Source organism: Myotis nattereri, assembly GCF_964212035.1.
Source record: "Myotis nattereri genome assembly, chromosome: 3".
Lineage (NCBI taxonomy): Eukaryota > Metazoa > Chordata > Mammalia > Chiroptera > Vespertilionidae > Myotis > Myotis nattereri.
The window spans coordinates 18,131,255-18,158,525 of NC_138077.1; the positions used below are offsets into that span (position 1 = coordinate 18,131,255).

The following is a 27,271-nucleotide window of genomic DNA, read 5'->3' on the forward strand; positions in this document are numbered from 1 at the left end:
CTTGAGGTCAAGTCTCTCATTCCTTACGCACCATTGCTAACAGGTAAGTGACAGGTGAAATACACTCAAATAGTAATTGACTGTGATAGTTGAAAGCCTAGTAAGCATAGTCTCTTGTGGGCTATCTAAAGGTTAAAAGAGAAACATGGCAACTCCAAAGAACACTGAAGAGGCAGACCTACGCTGCGTGTTCCCTATACATTCCTCATGGTGAAACACTATCAGCCTTTACGCCACCAAACCAACAGTAATGTGACACCCAGTGCTGATTGTTTTCCCTCCTGCAAATAAAGAAGGTCTTTAACTTTGCTCTCCTTTAAAACCCACTCAAAAAAGATGTTCAAATGATCATGAGGAGTCCCTGTCTGAGTATATTAGTTTCCTGTGGCCACTGTAGCAAATGATCACAAACTCGGTGGCTTCAAACAACAAAAGTTTGCTGTCTCACATTTCTGGATGTCAGAAGTACATCAGTTTCCCTGAACCGAAATCAAGGTGTTGGCCAGGCTCTGCTCCCTCTGCAGGCTGGGGGAGAATCCATTTCTGGCTTCTTTCAGCTTTAGGTGGTTGCTGGTTTTCCTTTGCTGTTACCACATCACTTCAATCTCTGCATCATCCTTACACAACCTTCTCCTTTCCTGTCTTCTCCTCTTTCTGCTGTGTCTCTCTTATAAGGACAGCTGTGATTTCATCAAAAGCTCATTCAGATAATCCAGAATGATCTCCAAATGATAAGTTTCTTAATTTAATTACATATGAAAAGACCTTCTTTAATTTATCAAATAATGTGTGGATTCCAGGCATTAGAACCTGGTATCTGTAGAAGGCCATCATTCAGCTTGCTAGACTAAGCATCACCCAAAGAGCTTTGACTTCATCTGGATGTAAAATCTGAATAACTTTGGGCTGTTTACCTTGGGAAGTAAAACTATGGATTTTGAAGCATCAAGATGTCGCTCGATGACTAGTGTTTGTTCAATAAAAAGTGGGTGGAAGTGACAGATGTATGTCATTCTGGGCTAAATGTAATAAGAAGCTACTGTGCTTCCACAACAGTCTCTTTTCGCTTCTGCTGGCTGGATTAAGACTAGAAAAAGAAAATTATTGAGACAACCAAAGAAAGAAGCTGAGTCCCTCAGTGATTATATGGAAGAAAGGTATCTGCCAATGTACATAAGAAATATTGAACAAATATAATGATTAATGTGTCTACATATAAAACAACTTGTCTATATAAGCTATTAATAATAATACCTAATTTTAAAAGTTAAAAAAATAGTCTGACCTGTTTGGCTCAGTGGATAGAGCGTCAGCCTGCGGACTGAAGGGTCCTGGGTTCGATTCCGGTCAAGGGCATGTACCTCGGGTGCGGGCACATCCCCAGTGGGGGATGTGTAGGAGGCAGCTGATCGATGTTTCTCTCTCATCGATGTTTCTAACCCTCTATCCCTCTCCCTTCCTCTCTGTAAAAAATCAATAAAATATATTTTTTTAAAAAGTTAAAAAAATACAGAACTAAACTCTTGGGTAGCTAGAGCATGTGAGTTACAAGGCTGATGTATTTGAGCAGGCTGCCAATTATTAAATTGGAGTGTACACTGTGAATTTAGATTCTACGTTGGGTTACAGCGAAGACCTGGCTGAGGATATCAAACAAAATAAGCAAAATACATACATATTTATTGTTATGAAATAATTTATTTCCTTCAGAAAGCTAATTAATCAATCAATTAAGCAAACAAGCCATGACAGCTGATAGATCAAGAATATTTGCTCAGACATTCTATTGCCTATGACTGTTGTTTATTCCTTAGCTGATCCTTTGTTTACAAGTATACTCTGTTTATGCAGGACTAGATGGTCATAATAACCTCATGTAACCATCTGCAATAAAATCAGTATACTATAGAGAGTGGTAGGAGTGCAGTGTTGTTCTTGTCTGTTGGGTGGCAAGTTAGGCACCTTATGCTACCCAGGGACCTGGAAATATTTGACAAATTTTACTTTCTATCGGTTCAAATTAACAATGAACTTATCAGTACCTTTAGACTCAGTAAATATATATTGTGTCTTTTTTCAATAACCTTACAGTCTACTTGTAAAGGCAGGCACGCCAATTAAATTAAATTTGGTAAAAGAGTTATGATTCGGGTAAGACCGTGAGTCACAATTTGTCCAGTTTATGTGCATTATTGTTAATATTGTCTCTTTCACTCTTAAGAGTGTTCTTGTTTGAATGATAAATTATACTGCTAAGTTTTGTTTATGGGATTCAGGAAAGATTACAGCATAGATGAATAAAAGTAATCATTTCAATAATTAAGTTTATGATAGACGTTGAAATTAGTACTTATGCTTTCAAGAAGTCTAATATATACTTCTATTGGAGCCCTGACTGAACTGGAGTCTATCACTAAAAATTGCTTCCCCTAAGTATTGATCCCTGGTCGATGAGCTTGAGAATTGTGGATTTATGGAGTTATGACTATTCATTTATCTTCTAGGTCCTGACATATTACGCAGAAAATCTGTAGGCCTTGCATCTCTAAAGAACCTCCTGGTGATCAGCTATTTGGACAGGTGTCTGTCAGCCTCTCAGGTTGCAGTAGGTATGAGTCCAATATTTGTATTTGATATTTCCTGCCACACTAGGCTAAATTCCTGATGTAAATTAATTTTAAAGATTTTCCACTTAACTATATGAGCAAAATCTATGTGATTCTTTTTTTAAAAAAAATCCAGAATGTTTTCTGAAATACTTGTAGTGAGCCTTGTGCTACTTTGATCTATTGAAAAGTTTCAGCTTCATGGATTATGGAAGTTGGACAAGACTCCATATCCCCTATTTATTGACCCAAAGCTTGACCACCACAACAAGCAATGTTTAGTAACATGGTTTGACTAAGTATCAGCTAATTTTTTTAAACCTCTTTTTATAAAGCATTGTGACCAACCAATCACAAAATGTTACTTTGTCACTTATTCAGAGCTCTACTTGAAGCTCTGATTTAGGTCTCAATAATACACTTGCTTTGAGCTGATGATGGTATTCCAGGGTGAGGAACACTGTGGGAGGTTTTAATTGCATGCTAATGATATAAGCATCAGCTGACAAATTACATCTGTCTCAGAGTCAGTGCAATATAAGTCTTTACTGATGTTGTAATGTTAGACTTGAAGATTAACTTCATGTTGTTAAGGTTATCACATTCCCTGAGAGGGTTTCCAAGCTACATTGTTCTGCTACTTATTATTTAATATTAATAGAATTTTTTTTTTAATCTTGGCAGTGTGAAGAGGCTGGAAAGAGGAAGATGATGGGGTCCAAGGCTTTCTGTTTGGCGCTGTTTTGTGTTCTCTTTGCTTCTTATATTTATAAACCCATACCAGGCAACATTGAAGAACGCTGGAAAGTAATGTCCTTGGATGCAATTTTTAAAACTTGTACATTTATGGTAAGATGACCATTTTTTCTTCTGGATATTGGGGTGCCTTGTTAACTTATGAATTTTCTATAAATTACTGTTTTTAAATAACCATTGCTTGTTCTTTAGAATACATCAACTACATGAAATTAAGTACAACTTGGTACATCGGTGCAAAACAGAATAAGATAGAATTCTTGTTTCCAAAGAGTTTATGTCTAAATGTAAACTCTATCTGTTATGATATGCATAAAATAAAAGGTGTTTTTAAGGGAAAACTTGGAAGTTTATTTGATAGCTTGACTTATATTTGAGTTTCCAGGGACAGTCTAGTTCCATAGGGCAGAGCTAAGCATTGATGTGTATACCTGTTTGATGTTAATATAGGGCTCTTACTATTTCAACGGCTTCTATTGTCCATCTTCAATTCTACATTGCTGGGTTTCAGATTGTCTGACTTGTAATATGCAGGGTAGATTATGAATTCAAGCAAAAATAGCTCCTTGGTAAGGAGAAGACGTGGTTATAAACTAACATTTTTTTAGGTTTTATAATGCATAGGCTTTCTATGATATATACCTCTGCTCATCTCCACTATCCTTCAATTGTTTTTACTGGTTTAAAGAGGAGGAAAAGGAGGTTCAGAAGAGTTCATGCAGCTAGAAATTGACAACTCCAGAATCTGAACTCAGGACTGCCTGGTTTCAAAACTCAAACTCTCTCTGCAAAACCAGGTGGCTCCCGGAAAGGTTCTCTGAGGAGAGTAACAATATGAGGCTGCAAGGAGAAGATAGCGACAGCAGATGATTAGAGAAGTGAGCAATCCCTGGTCTAAGAGGGAGAGGCTGTCCCATGGAGCTTTGTATAGTGATGACAGTTCTCTGAAACCACAGCCATTTCCTGCCTGTGTCTGCTAAGTCCTGATACTTTTCTTTCGAACCACTCCTAGAGGCTCACTTTCAACAGACTGTCTTTTCCTAATGCTCTCACTTCACTTTACACAAAATCAAAGAATACGTGGATTAACAAGCGCCAGCTCCATAGAGAAACTGCTGTTATCTTACTTAACTCTTTCATATGTATTTAAAACTCAGAGTGACTGACACTGATGTTATCAAAATTACATTAGCAGAACAGCCAACTTTAAAGTTCTACTTTTACTTTCTTAACAACAAATTATTCTTACCTATCATCTATAGTAAAATAATGCACTTTATGTATTTGATATCATAGACGGGTTCCTCAAAAAAATATTGAGAAAAGCACATATGTAATTACTTTAAAGATTATTCTAGTAAAATAAACTATCTTTAGCTGTTATAGGGAAAACAATTTTATTGTTGTCAGTACTGAATTTTGTAACTCAAAGTTGTGATACAGTAAGAAAAATTAATTTTTAACATATGAAAGGGAAGTGAAAATTAAAGTTCTTGGCAAAGTGGCCTTGAAAAATAAACACAATTACTATGTTATCATATGTTGACAGATATATTTGAGAAGGAAACATGCCCAATCCTGAGAAATTTCCTGAGTTCTTCAAGCAAGTTTTTTTTTTCTTTAAAAGGAAGATAATAATGATAAATACTTTGCAGCATTGCTCTGAGAAACAGAGATCTTGTATGCTAGGCAAACACAAAATAATCTCTAAAGAGGTAGCTTTTAATATTGTTCCAAAAATACTTAAGTATCTATTCAAAACCAGGAATTATCTAAGAAATGAAAAAAAGGTAATTTGCCAAAAATCTAATTTTTAAAAGCCAATTCACCAAATGAAAAATTAAATTAACACAATTTAACCACTTACCAAAAACATGCTTTAAGGAACATTCTAGGTGAGTGCATACAATTAGGATTAAAACACTAAAAAGCTCATGTTAGTGAGGAATGCTTAACTAACAATAAGACAAGATTGTCTGAATACTTACATGGGCTAGGCACTCTTCTACAATGCATTGAAAGTCCTAACTCATGTAAACCCTACTAACACCCAGTGAGGAATTCTATATTATTATTATTAACTAGAGGCCCGGTGCACGAAATTCATGCACAGGCAGGAGGGTGTCACTTAGCCCAGCCTGCACCCTCTCCAATCCTGGACCCCTTGGGGATGTCTGACTGCCAACTCCCTGTGGGGGATCGGGCCTAAACTGGCAATCAGACATGCCTCTTGCAATCCGGGACTGCTGGCTCCTAACCACTCGCCTGCCAACCTGCCTGATCACCCCTAACTGCTCCCCTGCCAGCCTGATTGTCCCTAATCACCTCTGCTTTGGCCCCACACCCAGGACCCAGAATTCCCTCCTCTGGCTGGCTGCAGGCACCTGGAACCCGGGACAGCTTCACCTGGGTTAGCCACAGCTGCAGGTGCCCGGGACCACAGGGCAGGTGGTTTTCTCCCTCTCCTGGTCGGAGGCACTGGCACCTGGGACCACGGGGTGGGCGGCTTCTCCTGGGCCCAGTTTTGTCAGGAAGGACATACTGATGGTCATCTGGAAGACATCTGGTCTAATTAGCATATTACCCTTTTATTAGTATAGATAAGAAAATTGCAGTACAGTGAGTAATTTGCTTAAGTCAGACAGACAGCACAGGTGGTATAAGAAACTAATCTAGAAAAATGGTTGCAGACTTAGCTTTGAGATTTACTAGTTATAATTTCTAGTTTCTGCATATTTCCTCAACATTAAAGTGTGGGGATTAGATGTTCTCTAAAAACCTGTAATATCTTAAACTCTTTATAATAATTATAGTAATAAAGGCTGTTTAATGTACTATTGACCATGTATTTTTTAAGTTTTCCTTTTTAATAAACTATCCAGTGAAATGTCACCAAGGTCCTGAAGAAGCTCTTCAGTTCAGAAATAGCAAGGAGAGATTTTTTTCAATTATATCAAATATGGTATTGGAGGCTTGGTTGCAGGGGGGAGGGAATGGTGAAAGGACTATGAACAGGAATCTATTTGGAATTAAAAAGTAGGACATTTGAATCATTTAGATGATAGTGATAGTTAACATTTTGGATTAAATACAATTAAAAATAACAAAGATGAAAATATGACAGCATGCCAAAAAGAAAGGAAGGAAGGATGTTATAAGACCTAGAGATTTTTCTGGTAATAATTTACAATTAAGCAATAATTATGATTTTAAAAAAACTGTCAGTAAATTGAAGCTGTTGAATGAGATAGTTATTAGCCTAAAAACATAATACTTGAGATTTTCAACAGCAATAAAGTTATGCAATAAGAATTATACAATATTATTCAGAAACAATTTTTGTAAACAGTCTATTTCTGTTTATTTATTTTGCTTATGTTTTCTTTACTTTCCCTCTGTTTGCATTTGATGTTATTTAAAGATGAAAACATTTACTTTGTTCTGCTCTTACAGGGTATGTGCTTTGAAAATATAGGTATTATGACATATGAAGACTTTATTTCCATGATATTCAGGCTGGATTATACCCAACCACTTTCAGACGAAAATGTCACAGTGACTGATACAGCATTTACTGACATTCCAGTACGTGTGTACTTGCCAAAGAGAAAGTCAGAAACCCCAAGACGAGCTGTAATCTATATTCACGGTGGAGCTTATTGTTTTGGAAGTTTCAGTAAGTTCATCATATAATTAAAGAGTATAACAAGCTATATGTTTTTGATATAAGAACAATTTGATATAAATATACTTACATATATACATAGATCTACATATATATGTATACACACACATAGATCTACATATATACATATATATATATGTATATATATATACATATATATATATATATATATATACTGTGCATAAGTATAGCTATAAATATTAGGTATCTAATAGAGAAATATACGTAGACATATCTGGCAAAATATATCATGGAGATTGTCATTTCCATTTTTTTTGCTTTGTTTGGTTTTTGGTAAGCATTTTCTTCTCAGCTTTTTTCATTGAGTAAGCTTATATCAAATGAATATAAAAAAAAAGTCATGAAAGTCAATTAGTAAACTTTTTCTTTTTTCTCTCTGTGACTATGCTTTCCTAGCATGTCTTTCTGATCTTACTTCTAGAAAACTCCTTATCAACCTTTTATGCTTAGGCAAAGTATCAGCTGTGTGTGCACATATGTACACATGCTGGGGAGGGGGTGTGCTCAAGTGTGTACGTGGGTAGGCTTCCCTGGTTCTATGAGATTTTAGCAGCATTCCTGTATGTCCTTTGCAGCTTGTATAAGCTTGGTACCAACAATTCTTGCTTTGTTTCACAATTGTGTTACATGTTTGCTTTAGCATCTCCTTGTATGTGGCATGACCTCCTAGCTAGCATCTAGCAATGCACTTTCCATACAGTAAATGTTCAACAAATGTCCTTTGGAAAAAAAAAAGTAGTCAAAGGGAATTTTGTTACAGATCTCCAGAGTGATTATCAAAAAAAATTTTCCTAGTACTTTTATGCCTTTTTCATTTTCTTAATGTTTTCAGTAAATTAGATTTCATCTATAATTCAATTTATACTGGGCGTTAGGATGATCAGCATATTTAGCTTCCTTTTAAGATAAATTAAAGACTAAGTTAGCTTAATTTGTCTACAAAGACAATAATTAGTTCCACTGAAGTTTTTATAAGGTCTATGAAATATCCAAGTGTACCTATTCATATTATTGGGAATTCCGTAAGTACAAGAGAAATACCCACAGATGGGAAGATATCACTTTGAAATTTGAAATTTGAAAATAAGAGGGGGTTAAGTGGAGATTGAAGAGGGCATAGAGGGATAATTGGTAATAGAAAAAATTTAATTACAATTTAAAAAGAAAGAAAATAACTATTTAAAAATATTTGGAAGTGTTCCTGATTATTAGATTGATTTCTTCCTCATTGTCAAGGGCAATGATTGTGATCAGTAATTTCTAAAAATATGAAATTATTATTCAGGACATTCCATTCCAACATTTAGCTCAGCTGAATTCCAGCTGTGCCTTTTTTCTATGTCTTTGTTTTACATGTGCATATTGCATGTTTTTGGATCTCCCAGAAATCATGTAGGTAAACTGTGAATTACTTAGGATACTTTTTGTTTGTTGACAAATCAGGACAGATGCAGCAACTATTTCCTGGTATTTGCAAATTTTGATTTCTTTTCTTTTTTTCACTAGGCTTTCTATTTTTTTCTTGTTAAAAGTTGCCAAAGTTGCTTTAAGAACTAAGACATTTTTTTAAAAAAATCCTCTAGTACAGTGATCGGCAAACTGCAGTTCGCGAGCCACATGCGGCTCTTTGGCCTCTTGAGTGTGGCTCTTCCACAAAATACCACGTGCAGGCGTGCACGTACAGTGCGATTGAAACTTCGTGGCCCATGCACAGAAGTCGGTATTTTGTGGAAGATCACACTCAAGGGGCCAAAGAGCCGCATGTGGCTCGTGAGCCGCAGTTTGCCGACCACTGCTCTAGTAGACTTTTTACATACTTCTGTGTTTATTGCTTTTCAACATTTATCCTAATGACTTCTTGTTCCTTTCTAAATCCTAAATGTACTATAAATTCAATAAATGGACATATATAAAAAAAAATACCAGATTGCAAATATTACATGCATTGGGACAGTTTTCATTATAGAATAGAAAATAAAAACTTAAATTAACTTTTATTATAAAACTAGAGACCAAGTGCACAAATTTGTTCACCGATGGGGTCCCTCAGCCTGGCCTGGGGGGGATCAGGCCGAAACCAGGTCTCCAACATCCCCCGAGGGGTCCTGGATTGCAAGAGGGTGGTTCTCGGGTGATGCACCCCGGAATCAGGCTCCCTCCTCTCTGGTTCCTGTGTGTCACCTGAAAACCACAGCTGCCAGGTCATCTCAGCTTGGCAGCTCCTGTGTTGAGCATCTGCCCCCTGGTGGACAGTGCCCATCAAAACTATCAGTCGGAGTGTCTGCCTCCTGGTGGTCATTGCGTGTCATAGCTACTGGTCAGATGGTCAAATGGTCAGATGGTCAAATGGTCAGACTGTCGCTTAGGCTTTTATGTATATAGATAAGCAAAACAGCCCAGCCAGTGTGGCTCAGTGTTTGAGTGTTGACCTGTGGGGCAGGAGGTTGCAGTTTGATTCCCGGTCAGGGGTACATGCCTGAGTTGTGGACTTGGTCACCGGTGTGGAGCGTGTAGGAGGAGGCAGATCAATGATTCTCTCTCATCATTGATGTTTTTGTCCCTCTCTCCCTCTTCCTTCCTCTCTGAAATCAAATTTTTAAAAAAGATAAGCAAAAAAAGAATTGGTAGATAACAGTAAAATTATGTTTGAAATACATCATTGAGGAACTTTAAATGTGAGGATCAATGGATTCTTATACATTTTGATCTTCATCTATACATTGCCTTTTCCCACAGTATCAATTCCATCTTTAATGAAAACATTATTTTTTCTACATAAAAGCCTAATTGATTTTTTTATTTTTTATTTTAAGGTTATTACATACCCAGTATATAATTTGAAGTTTTGCTAATATGCAGCAGTCACTTTAGAAAAGCTTAGAATTTGATCACAACTCTAGAATTCTCTGAATTTCTAGAATCTTGTGGTAAATAAAGTAATAATAGGTGTTGCAGATTTGCCAAAGTGCTGTGACCAGGGCACTGAACCGGTAAATTGGATTTGTGGGTACATAGAGATAGATGTGGTATGTGTGTGTGTGTGTGTGTGTGTGTGTGTGTTGGGGGGAGAGTGATGACTTATATGACAAGCATGCCAAAATGAATATGTACATCAAACCACACACTGACTTGTCAGAGACTCTCTCACAATCTAGCTGCTTTTTTATAGACTTTGTTTTACATGCCAAGGTTATTGGGCCATTTCACAATGCTATTGAGTGTTGTAGTTTTAGACAGTCAATGCATCCATTGTTTTTTTTTTCATTTCTTAGTTCTAAGCCAATTGAAAGATTACAAACTGATGAACAAAAATAGATACAGAGGCAGAGCAGCATTGAACAGACTGTCAAACTACAGCGGGAAGGCCGGGGAGGGTTGGGGGGAGGGGAGGGGGGGAGGTAAGAGATCAGCAGAAGGACTTGTACGCATGCATGTAAGCATAACCAATGGACACAAGACACTGGGGGGTAGGGGAGGCCAGGGGAAGGTCAAGGGGGGAAAAGAAAGGAGACATATGTAATACCCTTTGTAATACTTTAAGCAACAAAACAAAATTTAAAAAAAAGAAAGATTATACACAAAGGTCAGGTAAATAAAATGAAAACAGAACCATTGTTTCTAGTGAAGCTTGGAGAATGTGTATTCAGGTATTGTGGAGTCAGAGACTCATCTGTACTGGCTCGCTGCCTGGAGAAGCAGCGTGCAGACAACATACGACCAGAGAAAATCAGAATGGGCTGAGTCTAGTTTCAACTCCCCAGAGCACCAATGAGCCACGCAATTTGTTTAGCCCTGGGGAGAGCAACTGAAGAAGCAATCCTGTAGGCTGTGTCATGCTGATTCAGGTCACTCTGCATAAACAAAGTGGTAGGAAAATGGTTCCTTGTAATACCCAAATCACATTTCTGTCCAAGTTCATAGCTATGATTTTCTGGTGTTGTTTTTTTTATTACAAGGAGAACTTTGACATTTATTTCTTCATTTCAGAGCAGACGGCTTTTGACTTCCTCAACAGATGGACTGCAAACAAACTTGATGCTGTTGTTGTAGGCGTGGAGTAAGAGAATCATTTTCTTTGGCTAGTATGATTTTTGTTTTCACAGAATAGAGGCTTGATTTCCTAATCAAGTCAGCTATGCCTCAAAGATAATATTTAAGAATTTACATATTTTGTTTGTCACCATTACAACATAGAGCAGTCTTCAAATATGCCTAGTATCTCATTATTCTTCTGTGATATGGGAATTTCTGTATATTTTTTGAAACATTATTGCTCTGGGTTCTTAAACTCATATTATATAAAGCCCTACTTATGTCCCAAGAAACATGGCTAGAGAGAAAAAAAATAAACAATTACACATTGGGGATATTAGGTTGTATCTGAGTTGATATGTTTCACTTCAGAACAAGTCTTTGAAGTATTATAGAAAGTAAAGGTTGAGATCAGCTGATAATTTCAAACCACTCCCCAGAAAAGTGATCTCTATAGTTCTCTCAGGATATTGTAACATAATTATTTTTGTTTGTTTGTTTGCTTGCTTGAAGCTATGGAAATTTAGAGGAAAAACTAAAGTAAAATTTCCTCAACTAAAGTATGATTGACATTGTTATAGTTATGGTTACTTACAGTATCTAGAATAACTTCCTGTCTTCAGAATATTTATAATATGACATTCTCCTTCTTACCTCCATAACTTTCAATGTAATCTAAATCTTATCATTTCAAATATGTTTTACTATAATGATATATTTCTGGTTGGCATATCTATTCTATCAAATTCTTATGATATGTGTTGTACTTTGCCCTAAAAAGTCTCAATCGACTGTAGTTAAAATAGTAGATACCAACATCTTTTGGGTACATACTTATGTTTAAATACACTTTACTTAGGATTTTCTAAATACAGTTTATAATAAATATTTAAGGATCATCTCAAAAACATTTAATATTAAGTGCAAATATTTATAAGTTTTAACATTCTAAAGAAAAAGTAAAAGCTCTGAGAACAGGCTAATAGACGTATTCTGCTTTTACTGGTATATATATATATATTTTTATATATATATATATATATATATATATATATATATATATATATGAAAAATCTATATCTATTCAAAGAATTGTGTGATAGTGTGAATTTACCAGAAACTAGCAAGATTTCTAGCATATTTAAATGTTATATATATTTCAAAATTTTTATTTAGAATCAACTCTTGGGCATTATCCATAATGAGGGATGTGCATTACCAATGTGTAGAATTTTTATCTAAATGATCTTAAAAAAATAGGACATTTGCCTAAAATATGCTCTCAGATCTTCTGCCTTCAAACATCAATAGTGCTTTTTCAATCATTTTTAAAAATGTTTTTGATCACCAGTTACACTGAGAATATGATGTAAGCTATAGAGCATCTTCAATCCAAAATGTACTTGGACTAAAAGTTATGGTCATAGTATCCGGGAGTTCATAACAATCCCCTTACTTCTCACATGCAATGCCTTCCATGGACCTTAGATATGATGTGAAAAGCTTTATATCTATTTTTATTTTTTCACATCATAATAAGTGGGCAGAAAACTCAGGTTTGATTTTTGGAAGATAAAATAATAAAACCTGTTTCATTACATCTATTTGATACTTGGAAGCTACATAGACAGATACAACCATAATGGTACTTATTAAAACTGTTTAAATACATTTTTCTTTTTCAAAGCTATAGACTAGCTCCCCAACACCGCTTTCCTGCTCAGTTTGAAGACAGCATCGCTGCAGTCAAATTTTTTCTTCAGGATAAAATTCTTACGAAATATGGAGTGGATCCCACCCGAATCTGTATTTCAGGAGACAGTTCTGGGGGCCGCTTAGCAGCAGCAGTGACTCAAGAGGTACATGATATTAGTCTTTATGCTGGGAAATAGAGGTCAAAGGTTATTTCCCCCCTCTTACAGATTGCTAGTTCTTCCAGAACCATTTCTTGAAAAGAGCATCCTTTCTCATTGGATTACGGTGATGCTTGCATTTAAAATCAATTGACCATAATAATATGACAATCTACTTCTGAATTCTCTCTTCTGTTCCACTGATTATATGTCTATCCTTATGCCAATGCTATGTTGACTTCAGCTTTGTGTTTTGTTTTTTTTCTAAATTGTTTCTAATACTCCATGTCTTTTCCCTCAAAATACTATGGTATCTTGTCAATTTCTAAAAAAAAAAAAAGACTAATTGAATTTTGATTGGTACTGCATTGAATCTATAGATTTGGAGAAGATTGGCATCTTAATAATAACACTTCCCATTAATGCACATGGTATATCTCATATTTTACTTAGGTTCTTTTCAATTTCTTCAGCAATATAAAATATGAGATATACCATGTGCATTAATTGCAAATATTTTCCCATAGTTATTCTTGAGTTACTTTGGAAAGTTTCATTTAAAATAATATTTTCCAAATGTTTATTGATTGTACATAAAAATACATTTGATTTTTAAAGTAACCTTACAATTATATTCTTGAAAATTTTACTTATAAATTCTAGTAGTTGGGTTTTTTTTTTACATCTCCTATGATTTTTTTTAAACAATCATATCTTCTGCAACTAGAGAGAGTTTTAATTCTTCCTTTCCAATTTTTATGCTTTTGTTTTATTTTCTTAATCAGTGCATTGGCTGGGACTTCCAGTACAATATTAATTTCCTACCTCTGAAATTTAGGAGGAAATCATGTAATATTTCACCAATAAACATGATGTTAACTGAAGGTTTTCCATACTTGGTTTTTGTCAGATTGAGGAATTCCTTCTATTCTTTTTTACTGATAGTTTTTGCATAAATGAATATGGGATTTGCTGACTGCTTTTAATGCATCTATTTCAGATGACCATGTGATTCCTCACCTTTAATTTTTTTTTTTTAGTGTGGTAAGTTACGTCAATTGACTTTCAGACATTACATTATGCTTGCATTCAGGCATGCGCCTCATTTGGTCACGATGAATAAAAATTTTATATATGGCCAGTTTCCATTTGCTAAAATTAAAGATGTAGTGCTTTGGGAGGGATTGCTTTTTATTTTAAAAAATGTCTTTGTCAGATATTGACCTAAGGTTTATACTGGCCTCATTAAATCATTTGGGAAGCATTCCGATACCTTTTTCCTTAATTTCTTTTCTCTTAAATATTAAAATAAATGACTCATGCTTGGAGCACTTAGAAGAAGATTGCACATACAAACAGAGAGACATACACATTTATATTTTTATATATATTCTATACACATGTGAATATATATATACACACATATGCATATATACTTATGCCTACACGTATGTACTGATCTGTAACACCACGTACCCATATAAAGCCCTATTGTGGAGCCGTTACATCAGTGGTAGCAAAATTTCACGTTTGGCTCTGCACCCTGGGCCTCCCTCTAGGCCAAGATGCTCCACTTCAATGCCTGTGGTAGTTAGGATACTATATAAATTTTCTTAGGGGAAAAAAGGAAGTTTGCAAACCATTAAACATGTTGATTCCTGAGGTCTCTTCCACCCTGAACTAACCTGATGTGTATTTGAAATAACACATCACTTATTTGAAGGGTCTTGCTGGCCTGCAGTGGGAAGTTACTTGGGGAAAGAAACTTGGAAAGTGTGCTCACTTTCAGATTATTATACAAGCTGCCATGCCAAGTCATACAGCAATCTGATTTTGATTCTTATCTAAAACTGGTTTTGTGGATGTAGAAATTCTGAAAACTGTCCAACAATTACCCAACAATGATTGACCAAGCAACACCTTGCCACACCTATAATTTCTCCATATATAATGTACTGTTTGCTTGGCTTTGGAAGTAAAGAAAGCTTTTTAAATGATGAGTAGATGTAGCCATAGAGATTTATGAAGAAATGAAAACCCACCGGGCAATCTTCAATATTAATATAGCCACCAAAAATAAATGCAATTCACAATAACATTTGTAAGGCAGTACAAATGGTTTTCTTGAAGTAAAATAAAATTTGATATTATTCTCTTCTTTGCATTATACAAAAAAAGAGAGTATGTATTTAAATTTTGGGTCTATCTGTTTGAAGAGATTGTTACAACTGAGAATGCTGCATTAAAAACGCAGTGTACTTTAAGAACATAAAAAAGTAATTTCCTTTACCCTTTCTTATATATTTTTATAATCATATTTGAAGTTACTTGTCTTCATGGTCTGGTAAACTTTCTATATTTTATATTTTCTTTTTTAAAAATATATTTTTATTGATTTCAGAGAGGAAGGGGGAGGTAGAGAGAGATAGAAACATCACTGATGAGAGAGAATCATTGATTGGCTGCCTCCTGCATGCCCCCTACTGGGGATCACGCCCACAACCCAAGCATGTGCCCTTGACAGGAATCAAACCCGGTACCCTTCAGTCCGCAGGCTGTCACTCTATCCACTGATCAAAACCAGCTAGGGCATCTATAGTTTATATTTTCATAAAAGTTTTATTTTCTGCACTAGGCTTACTCTTTTTTTTTTTTTTTTTTTTTTTTTTAATCCTCACGTGAGGATATATTTCCATTGATTTTTAGAGAGAGTGGAAGGGAGAGGGAAAGACAGACAGAAACATCAATGTGAAAGAAACACCTAGATTGGTTGCCTCCTGCACATGCCCTGACAAGGACCAAGACAGGGAGGAGCTTGCGATTGAGGTATGTGCCATTGACCAGAATTGAACCCAGGACCCTTAGGTCCCCGACTCTCTATTCACTGACTGAAACTGGCTGGAGCTGCACTAGGTTTATTTATTCCTGCTCTGGGTCATCAAAATCAAGTTTTGCTTTGTAATGATTAGAAACTTTTTTACAAAGTCTCATGACCCTGTGACTAATAGTTAGTTATAGAATAACTAGAGGCCCGGTGCACAAAAATTTGTGCACTCGGGTGGGAAGGGGGTGTCCCTCAGCCCAGCCTGTGCCCTCTTGCAGTCTGGGACCCCATCGGGCGATAACGCCCTGCTGGCTTAGGCCTGCTCCCGGGTGGCAGAGGGCAGGCCCAATCCCTAGGTGCAGCCCCTGGTCGGGCTCAGAGCAGGGCCGATTGAGGAGTTGGGGTGCCACCCCCTGTCATGCACAGAGCAGGGTGGATCAGAAGGTTGCGATGCCACCCTCAGTCACACTCAGGGTAGGGCTGATTGGGGGGTTGAGGCACCGCCCCCTGTCACACTCAAGGCAGGGTCAATGGGGAGGTTGCGGTGCCACCCACTGTCACGCACAGAGCAGGGCCAATCAGGGGGGTTGGGGCTCCGTACCATGTCATGCACAGAGCAGGGCCCATCAGGGGGTTGGGGAGCTCCCCCCTGTCACTCACAGAGCAGGGCCCATCAGGGGGGTGGGGAGCTCTCCCCTGTCACGCACAGAGCAGGGCCCATCAGGGGGTTGGGGAGCTCTCCCCTGTCACGCACAGAGCAGGGCCCATCACGGGGTTGAGGAGCTCCCCCCATCACTCACAGAGTAGGGCCAATAGGGGAGTTGGGACACCGCCCCCTATCACCCACAGAGCAGGGCGGATACGGGGGTTTGGGCGCTGCCCCCTGTCACGCACAGAGCAGGGCCCATCGGGGGGTTGGGGAGCTCCCCCGTGTCACGCACAGAGTAGGGCCGATCAGGGGGTTTAGGCGCTGTCCCCTGTCACGCTGATCCCAGTGCCAGGAGGCCTCGCGGCTCCGCTGATCCCGGTGCTGGGAGGCATATTACCCTTTTACTATATAGCATAGAGGCCTGGTGCATGGGTGGGGCCGGCTGGTTTGCCCTGAAGGGTGTCCTGGACCAGGGTGGGGGTCCCCACTGGGGTGCCTGGCCAGCCTGGGTGAGGGGATGATGGCTGTTTGCAGCTGGTCACACACCCTTCAGGGTGGGGGTCCCCACTGGGGTGCCTGGCCAGTCTGGGTGAGGGGCTGAGGGCTATTTTCAGGCTGGCTGGTGACTGAAGCTCCCAACCACTCCTTTTTTTCTTTTTTCTTTTTTTATTCTGGGCCAGCTTTAGCTCTGGCTCCAGCTCTGAGGCCTCTGCTGCAGAAAGTAGGTATCTGGTTTGTTTGTGTTCTATAATCGAAACTCTGTATCAACTCCAGCTCTGAGATCCCAGCTTGCTGAAAGCAGGTTTCTGGAGTTTTGTTTAGCTTCTATATTTGTTACAATGTTTCAAACTGCCAGCTCAGAGGCCAGCAAGGCAAGCGGGGAACATTGGAGTCCACCATCACTGAAGCAAGCAAGCCCCATTCATGTTCGCTTTAAGCTGCCTGGCTGCCGGCCGCCATCTTGGCTGGCAGTTAATTTGCATATCTCGCTGATTAGCCAATGGGAAGGGTAGCGGTCGTACGCCAATTACCATGTTTCTCTTTTATTAGATAGGACTAGAATCCTGTTGCACAAAGAGATTCGTGCAATAGGCCTTCCCTTCCCTTGGCTGCTGGCACCGGTTTGCCTCTGGCACCCGTGACCCAGGCCTTAGGTCTGGCCAGGCTCCGGCTGGAGCTGGTCCCGGAGCCATCAGGCTTTCCTGCTCTGGCCCCGGGGCCATCAGGCTTCACTCTGTTGGCTGCCAGCCCCAGGGCCACCAGGCTTCGCTGCTCCGGCCCCGGGGCTGTCAGGCTCTGCTCCACCACTTGGAGCCTACATATGCAAATTAACCGCCATCTTTGTTGGGTTATATTGCATACTCTCCTGATTGGCTGGTTAGTGTAGTGAAGATATGGTCAATTTACATGTTTGTCTATTGTTAGGTAAGATAGATTAAAAAACTCAGTTTCAATAAGAATGCAACTCAGAGAAATCAATATTGTTGTACACTCTGAGAAGACTACAAGAAAATATATTAGATTTATTTTTCCTATATGTTTACAAAAAATGATCCAACATTTCATACAGAATTCACAATATAAAAAAAGTTCTTATAGATTAGAAGTACAAATAGATTCTTCTGTAGGTTTCTTTTGTGGACTTTGTTCATTTTTAAATTAAATTACCATTATTGAAAGGAACCTTTTAGCTATAATTTTCTGATAATATCACATTCTGTACCCTAAATCATTAAGGTTACTTGCAATCACAATGATCTGGATGGTCACTATAGTTAATGAAACTTTTCTGGACATGGTTTCTCTTTCTGAGAGTTCATTACTAGTATACTAGAGGCACAATGCACAAAATTCGTGCAAGGGCAGGCCTTTGCAGCCCCAGCTGCCTTGGTCCTCACAGCCCCGACTTCATCCGGAAAATCATCGGAAGAATGTCTGGACAGTCATTCTGCTGTTTGGCCATTTGGTTGACTTGCATATTATGCTTTTATTATTATAGATTAAAATGTCATTGATTTTTCACATTGGTGTTTCTCCCTTTCCCTTCCTCTCTCTCTCAAATCAACAAATACATATTTAAAAGAAAAGTAAAAAAAAAAAGGTTAGTAAGCCCCATTTTTAACCCTTCCAATCTCTGTCATAACATGTATTTTCTGTACCAAGTTTCAAAAAAAAAAATTTTACTTTCTTTTTCTACATAATTAGAGTATACACTCCTCAGTTCATCACCTTGTGTTCTGCACCAGCCATTTATTTTAACTTTCTGTGAGTAAGTTTTTCAATCATCCTTTATTTTTTCTAAATCTATACACATTTTTGTTGTTCTTTTTTTCTTTCTTTCTTTATTGATTAAGGTATTACATATGTGTCCTTATCCCCCTCTTGTCCCCGAATCCCATGCCCTGCTCATGCCCTCACTCCCCTGGTGTCTATGTCCATTGCTTAGGCTTAGCTGCATGCATACAAGTCCTTTGGTTGATCTCTCCCCCTTACCCTCACCCTCCACTACCTTCCCTCTGAGGTTTGAGCATCTGATTGATGCTTCTCTGTCTCTTGATCTGTTTTTATTTCATCAGTTTATGTTGTTCATTATATTCCATAAATGAGTGATATCATGTAATATTTATCTTTCTCTGATTGGCTTATTTTGCTTAGCATAATGCTCTCCAGGACCGTCCATGCTGTTGCAAATGGTATTAGTTCCTTCCTTTTTATAGCAGCATAGTATTCCATTGTGTTATATACCACAGCATTTTAATCCACTCATCTGCTGATGGGCACTTAGGCTGTTTCCAAGTCTTAGCTATTGATAATTGTGCTGCTATGAACATAGGGATGCATATATATTTTCTGATTGGTGTTTCTAATTTCTTGGGATATATTCCTAGAAGTGAGATCACTGGGTCAAATGGGAGTTCCATTTTTAGTTTTTTGAGGAAACTCCATACTGCTTTCCACATTGGCTGCTCCTGTCTGCATTCCTACCAGCAGTGCACGAGGGTTCCTTTTTCTCCGCATCCTCGCCAGCACTTGTCGTTTGTTGATTTGTTGATGATAGTCATTCTGATAGGTGTGAGATGGTACCTCATTGCCATTTTGATTTGCATCTCTAGGATGATTAGTGACTTCGAGCATATTTTCATATGTCTCTTGGCCTTCTTTATGTCCTCTTTTGAAAAGTATCTATTTAGTTCCATTGCCCATTTTTTGATTGGGTTGTTTATCTTCCTTTTGTTCTTTTTATATAACTTATTTTTATTATTTAAAACTCTTGCCAACTTTTGCCTTAGAAAACTTTTCCTTCCCATGATATTGAAAATGGTACTCTTTGTTCTTTACTAAGTTCTCTTCCATTCAGTTTTTTTAAAAAATAATTTATTGATTTTAGAAAGAGAGAAAGGGAGAAGAGAGAAACATCTGTGTGAGAGCATAACATTGATTGGCTGCCTCCTGTGTGCTCCCCACCAGGGATTAAGCCCACAACCCAGGCATTTTCCTTGACCAGGAATCAAACCAGCACCCCTTCAGTGCATGGGACAATGTACAACCAACTGAGCCACACTGGCCAGGGCCCTTCCATTTAGTTTTATATGAGACAAAACTTCTTTTTACACTCCCTGGTATTTCCCAGGGCTCAACTCTTTGGTCATTCTGTCTGTTCTCCCTCTCTCTCCATGCTCTCATGGCTCAGCTCTGATTTATCTGCTGAAGGCTCTCTAATCCACATCTTCCACTATTACTACTGTCCTGAGCTCAAAACCCATATACCCGAGTAGCTGTTTCCACCTGGATGTTTCATAAGCTCCAGAGACTCCTCCAGGCAAAGCTCTTCTATGTAACCTCTATAGTACCTGTAGCAGTTTATACATGGAATATAATACTTGTCCTTTTATTGTTGCATGTGAAATTCCCCAACTAGAGTCTTAAGTGTTTGGAAATCTAGGATATATATATATATATATATATATATATATATATATATATATATATATGTATATATATTAATTTATATTAATCTTTCTATTTCCAAACCCTGACATCATATCTGTATATCTCCTATCTTTTTTCTCCAGCTCTCAGGATTGCTGGGGTTTGATTTCCACCTCCCTTCAACTTGTTTTACCTGATTAGCTACTTTATTTAACCTGCCCCATTTCCAACATAGCATGAATTCACAACTTACCTTCAATGTGTCTTTGTGGGGGAAAAAGATGTACACCATTGGAAAGAGTAACTCATTCCTCATCTTTGGAATTAGGTTGGGTTGGCTAGTTGCCTGAGAAGAGTGTGGGTGGATTCATTTTGTACCCTCTCTGTTTATGAAGTCACTGTTTCTTTCTTTGGTTCTTGGTGGGGAAAACAAAGAAGTCCATAATTGTTGCATCAGAGTAAAGTTTAGTCAATGATGAATTTAGAGAATTTAGCAAGGTCAGATCATTAAAGGGCTTTGTGATTTATTATTATTTATTTTTTATTTTTTTACTTAACTCATACCATTGTGATTGAAGAAGATGTGTGATATGATTTTAGTCTTCTTAAATTTATTGAGACTTATCATGTGGCTTGACATATGCCCTATCCTGGAAAACATTCCATATGCACTTGAAAAGGATGTGTATTCCTTTGCTTTGAGGTAAAATGTTCTAAAAATATGTATTAAGTTCATCTGCTCTAATATGTTGTTTAAGGACATGGTTTGCTTGTTGATTTTGTGTCTAAATTATCTATTCATTGATCTCAATGAGGTATTTAAGGCCCTATTATTACTATGTTACTCTCTATCTCTTGCTTTGTGTCCATCTATATTTGCTTTGTATTTTTTATTTTTATACTAGCTTTATAATTTGTTGATTCACTGTTTTTGCAAAGTGTTTACCTTTGTCAGTCGGATTTTTTTCTTTTCTATATTTTTGTATTTATATCTTTGATCTTTTTTTCCCCTTAAATAAGTTCATTTATCATTTCTTATAATTCTGGGTTAGTGGTGATGAATTTCTTTAGCTTTCCTTTGTCTGGAAAACTCATCTCTCCTTCAGTTCTAAATGATAGCCTTGCTGGGAAGAGTAATCTTGATTGTAAGTCTCTGCTCTTCCAATTTTTAGCATATGTGCTGCCAAAGTGAACACTATGTCTTTGCTTTTCATCACTTTCAATATTTCATGCTAATCTTTTCTTTTCTACAACGTTTCTGTGCAGAAATCAGCTGACAGCCTGTGGGAACTCCATCTTACCTAGCCAATTTCCTCTTGCTGCATTTAAAATTCTCTTTTATATTTAACCTTTGATATTTTAATTATAATATGTCTTGCTGTGGACTTCTTTGTGTTCATCTTGTCTGGGAATCTCTGCACTTCTTGGACTTGTATGTCTATTTCCTTTGCCAGCTTAGGGAAGTTTTCAGTCATTATTTCTTCAAGTAGTTTTTTTTTATCGCTTGTTCTCTCTCTTCTCCTCCTGGGACCTTTTTGATGCAATTATTGGTATACTTGATATTGTCCCAGTGGTCCCTTAAACTCTCCTCCTTTTTTATTCTTTGGTGTTGTTCCATTGGGAGTTTTTCACTCCCTGTCTCCTAGATTACTGATTCAATTTTCCATTTCATCTAATTGCTGTTGATTCCCTCTGATGTTTTATTGATTTCCGTTATTTTATAATTCGGCTCTGAATGGTTGTTTTTCTTGTCTATTTGTGTGTGTGTGTATGGGGAGGGCTTCACTTTGTGGAAGCTCTCACTGAGTTCATGCATTCTTTTCCCAATTTCATTGAACATCCTTGGGTTTTAAACTCTGTATCTAGTAGATTGCTTGCATTTTGTTTAGTTCTTTTTCTGAAGTTTTGTCCTATTCTCTCATTTAGGGCATGTTTCTTTGTCTCCTCATTTTGGTTGACTCCCTGTCTTTATTTCTATGTATTACGTGGACCTACTACATGTTCCAGTATTGGTAGAGTGTTCTTATGTAGAAGGTGTCCTATGGAGTGCAGTGGCACATCTCCCTGGTCACCTGAGCTAGGTTCCAGAGGCATCCCCTGTGTGAATTGTGTGGCCCCTCCTATTGTACTTGGACCTCCATTGCTGTTGGCACATCAGTGGACTGACTGGGTGAGGGGACTGGCCATAACTACAGTAGATGAGTTGTTCTGCAGGGGCTGACCCCAGGGAGTGAGAATCACTTTAGTAGAGGCTCTGGGGCCAGTTGGATCTGCCTTTTCTTGTGTCAATTGTGAAGTGGGTGAAACCCCAGTGCAGCCTGAAGCCTGCCCCTTGGTTTGTTAGGTCTGGAACCTCTTGGGAGGAGCTCTGGTGTCGGCCAAGGCCAGCCACTGCTTGTTCAGGGTTTGGGGCTGCTTGGTAGGAGCCACAAAGGCTGTGAGACCCTTTGGTGGGTGCAAGGATGCAAACGGAGGCTAGTCATCATTTGTGCTGGGTCTGTGGCTGCTTAGTTGGAACGGTGCTGAAGGCTAAGGCTGGCTTCCCCTTATGTCCAGTTTGGGGCCACCTGATGGCAGCGACAGTGCAAATTGAGACTGGTTATCACGTATGTTCACCTTGTGGCCACTTGGCAGGAGCTACAATTTAAGCCAAGGCCTGTTGCTGCTTGTGTGGGGTTTTTCGACCTTTGAGAGAGTCTGTATCGTGAGCCAAGAGCAACCGCTTGCATGGAATTTGTGGCCTTTTGAAAAAGTCTGCAGCACAAGCCTAGGGGTTCTATGACTCATGTGGTGTTTGTCGTCCTTTGAGTGTGTCTGCAGCATGAGCCAAGGCAGGCCACTCCTATGGAGGAACTTCTGGAAGAGGCTCAGACCGGTCAAGGGAATTGAGTTGGGTGGGGTCTTAGGGAGTCACCAGGGTGGGGTGAACTATGTTTCCCAAGTTAATGGAGAGCATGAGTTTGGCACCTTTCTGCACTGGGCCAGCTTTTGGGAGGAGAGCTCAGCAAAGGAACAATGGTCCAGCCAGTGATTCTGTCCCTGGAGAGAATGCCAGCCCTCATCCAGAAGTTAGACAACTTAGTTATTCCCCAGATGTTGACTGTCACTTTTTGAGCTGCAGCCTCTGTGCTGGAGTGGAGTTTAGATCGAATGAGTTTTTGCACTGCCCCTTTAAGAGCAGCATGTCCTGGTCTCCCACAGACATTTATTTGTCTGTCTGGGATGCAATCACCACTGGTTTTCACAGACAGATGTCATGGGGACTCCTCTTCCCAGCACTGAACTTAGGACCTGATATATCCCCCCAGTTTCTTACTCATTATACTCAGGTATGGAACCTGCCCGGTCTGCATCTCCACCCCGCCTGCCTGTCTCAGTTATGGCTTTTTCTTCTGTATCATTAGTTATAGGAATCCTGTTCAGCTAGTCTTCAGGTGGTTCTCAGTGGTGGTTGTCCCATAGTGTAGCTGTAATCTTGATGTGAACTTGGGAGGAGGCAATCTCAGAGCTTACCTACTCTGTCATCTTGAATGAAGTTTTGTGGGTTTTTTTTAGTCAATAATTTTTACAAAGCTATATATGCCCTCATTTTCCTCAGGAATAGAGTATTTAGTTATTTCCCATTGATGGGTTTTGACAAAAACATTCTCTCTCTCTCTCTCTCTTCTCTTTCCCCCATTGCCTATTCTATAGAACTCATTTTGTGCACTAACTCAATTGATGATAAGGCACCCAATTTGCTAGAGCAAGTATAGCTCTAGATTGTGCTATTATTATGGTCATGAAACCAGGTTGCTGCTCTTTCTGTCATTACCTCAGATTGAGGAGATCACTGTGGTTGCCGCTCTCAGTCTTTCAAATTACTCTTTGATATAGCTCATTAAGGCCAAAATTTTGCTATATGTCATACTTTTTTAAATTGAGGCATAATTGACATATAACATAATATAATGTTTCAGGTGTAAAACATAATGATTCCATGTATGTATATATTGTAGAATGATCACCACAATAAGTCTATCACCTCATGTAGTTACATAATTTTTCATGTGATGAGAACTTCTAAGATCTACTATCTTAGCAACTTCAAATATACAATATAGCATTATTAACTACTAGAGGCCTGATGCATGAAATTCCTGCAAGAGTACGCTTCCCTTCCCTGCCGGCACGGGCTTCCCTCTGGCACCCAAGACCCGGGTTTCCCTCCAGCCACCAGCAGGCACCCGGGACCTGGGCTTCCCTCACAGCCCCAGCTTGGTCCAGAAGGTTGTCCAGAAGGATGTCCAGTCTAATTAGCATATTATGCTTTTATTATTATAGATAGTCCCCATATTGTATATTATATCCCTAGACCTTACATAATTTATAACTGGTAGTTTGTATCTCTCTCTTTTCTCACGCAAAAAAACAAAGTGTTAAAAATGTTACTGTTAAAATGAGCTTGACATTTTTTCATGTCACTGACATTATAAATATTGTGAAAATAATTATAACATCACATCAATTTATGTAGATTTGTTTATAGCTCAAGATTGCTTAAACCAATAACATTAAATTTCCTCTTCCTGGTGTTCTGGAAGTCTTTGCCTTACAAGGTATTATCATATTTTTTCAGGTGCTGAATGATCTTGAAATAAAACATAAAATCAAGGCACAAGCTTTACTTTACCCTCACTTACAGGTAATTGATTCGTATTTGCCGTCTCACAGAGAAAATGAGAATGGTGTGGTTCTGACAAGGGACATAGCCATAAAACTCGTGAGCTTATATATCACCGAGGATAAAACATTTCCCCAGGCCCTGAAAAGAAACCAACATATGCCGCTGGAATCAAGACCTTTGTTCAAGTTTGTTAACTGGAGTACTCTCTTACCCAAGAAGTATAGAAAGGACTATGTTTATACTGAACCAATTCTTGGAAAAACTAGTTATTCATTGCCAGCTCTTATGGACATCAGAATGTCACCCTTGTTGGCCAGTGATTCCCAGTTACAGAATTTGCCATCAACCTTTATTCTTACCTGTGAACATGATATCCTGAGAGATGATGGACTTTTGTATGTTTCAAGACTTCAAAATGCTGGAGTTCAAGTTACTCATGAACATATTGAGGATGGATTCCATGGAGCTCTATCATTTATGACATCACCCCTGAATTTACATCTAGGTCTCAGAATAAGAGACATGTATATTAGTTGGCTGGATAAGAATTTATAAATCCATCACTTACTTGATTGTATTTTGTGATATTTTGTAGTTGTAGTACAAAGAACAATGCCATATGTATTGTCTAAATCTAGGCTTGAATCAGTTATAATGATTACTGCATATCCTCGAACTGGTAATATTTTTGACTCACAAAACCTGCATGTGATCCTTTTTTCTCATTACTGACGGTTATTAGAATTATGTTGGTCCTGATAGAGACCAGTGCTTATTAAAGTTTAGAAATAAGAATAATACTGGCAAGTAAGAGAAGACAATATCCAGACAGGTACAGAAACTGTATAATAAGTGGGAAGAGAAAAAAACATAAGGAAAACATCGTAAGGAAATTGTATTAGTTTCATGTGGCTGTTATAACAAATTACTACAAACTGTGTGGTTTAAAACAACAGAAATTTATTCTCTAGAGTTCCTGGGCCTGAAGTCCAATACTAGTATCATTGGGCCAAAATTAAGGTACTGGTGAGAGACATGCTCACTCTGGAGGTCCCAGATGGCTGGGCCCCTGCCTTTTTCACCGGGTGGCTAACAGTACTCCTTGCTCTGGCCAGATCACCTTAATCTCAAAGGCCGGCATCTGCAAATCTCTCTGCTGCATCTTTACATGGCCTTCTCCTACGCCTCCTCCTAGAAGGATTACATGTGTTTGCATTCAGGTTCTATCCAAATAATCCAGAACAATCTTCCCATTTTGAGATTCTTTTTTTAAAATTTATCTTTATTGTTGAAAATATTACAGATGTCCCCTTGTTTATTTTTTCCCATTGACCCCCTCCACCCTGCACCCGCCCCTCCCAGACCTTCACCACACTATTGTCTGTGTCCATGAGCTATAAATATATGCTTATAAATTCCCGGTTAATCTCTTCCCACCTATCTCCCCACTCCTGCTTCCCTCTGAAATCTGTCTGTCTGTTCCATCCGTCTATGTCTCTGGGTCTATTTTGTTCCTCAGTTTATTTTGTTCATAGATTCCACATCTGAGTGAGATCATGTGATACTTATATTTCTCTGACTGGTTTATTTCACTTGCATAACTCTCTCCAGGTCCTTCCGTGCTGCTGCAAATGGTAAGCGTTTCTTTTTTATTTTCTTTCTTACAGTTGTGTAGTATTCCATTGTGAAAATGTACCACAGCTCTTTTTATCCACTCATCTGCTGATAGACACTTGGGCTGTTTCCAATTTACATTTGCTGATACTTCCTTTCTATCCCTATATATAAGGTAACATTCACAGGGATTAGGATTTAGATATTTTGGAAAGGCCTTTTTTTTCAGTTTTGTTTTGTTTTCTAAAAAGCAGCAGATCAGCATTATAATTCAATCAAATCTAAATATGCATTCGACAATGTATTTCATCTGAGTATGTAGTGAAAAACTTTTCTACAAACACCCTAAATATATTATCTAGAAATACCCCAAAAGCAAATCACTTCTGCAAGCCTTTTGTTGAGCAGAATCATATGTTAAAACTGAAGACTTATTGCTGTGAAAAAAAATGTGTAGTACAGTAGTATGAATCTTAGATATTAAGCATAATCAGTTAACTTAATCAAGTTAAGTTAAAAATAAAAATGTGGCAAGAAATGTGTGTGTGTGTGTGTGTGTGTGTGTGTGTGTACCTGTAAGTGGGGGGGGGGGGTGTGAAAATCTACAGGCCATTTGACTATATAACTTGTTCAGT

General features: G+C 38.2%; 1 protein-coding gene across 1 annotated transcript; it reads left to right on the plus strand.

Annotated features, from left to right (window-relative positions):
• Positions 1-3,314: 3,314 nt before the first annotated feature.
• Positions 3,315-25,577, plus strand: AADACL2 (arylacetamide deacetylase like 2; the record flags this gene model as incomplete). Its single annotated transcript, XM_081085244.1, has 5 exons — positions 3,315-3,455; positions 6,816-7,038; positions 11,056-11,125; positions 12,788-12,959; positions 24,975-25,577. The coding sequence occupies 5 exons, from the start codon at positions 3,315-3,317 to the stop codon at positions 25,575-25,577; spliced, it is 1,209 nt and encodes a 402-aa protein (XP_080941370.1).
• Positions 25,578-27,271: the final 1,694 nt, after the last annotated feature.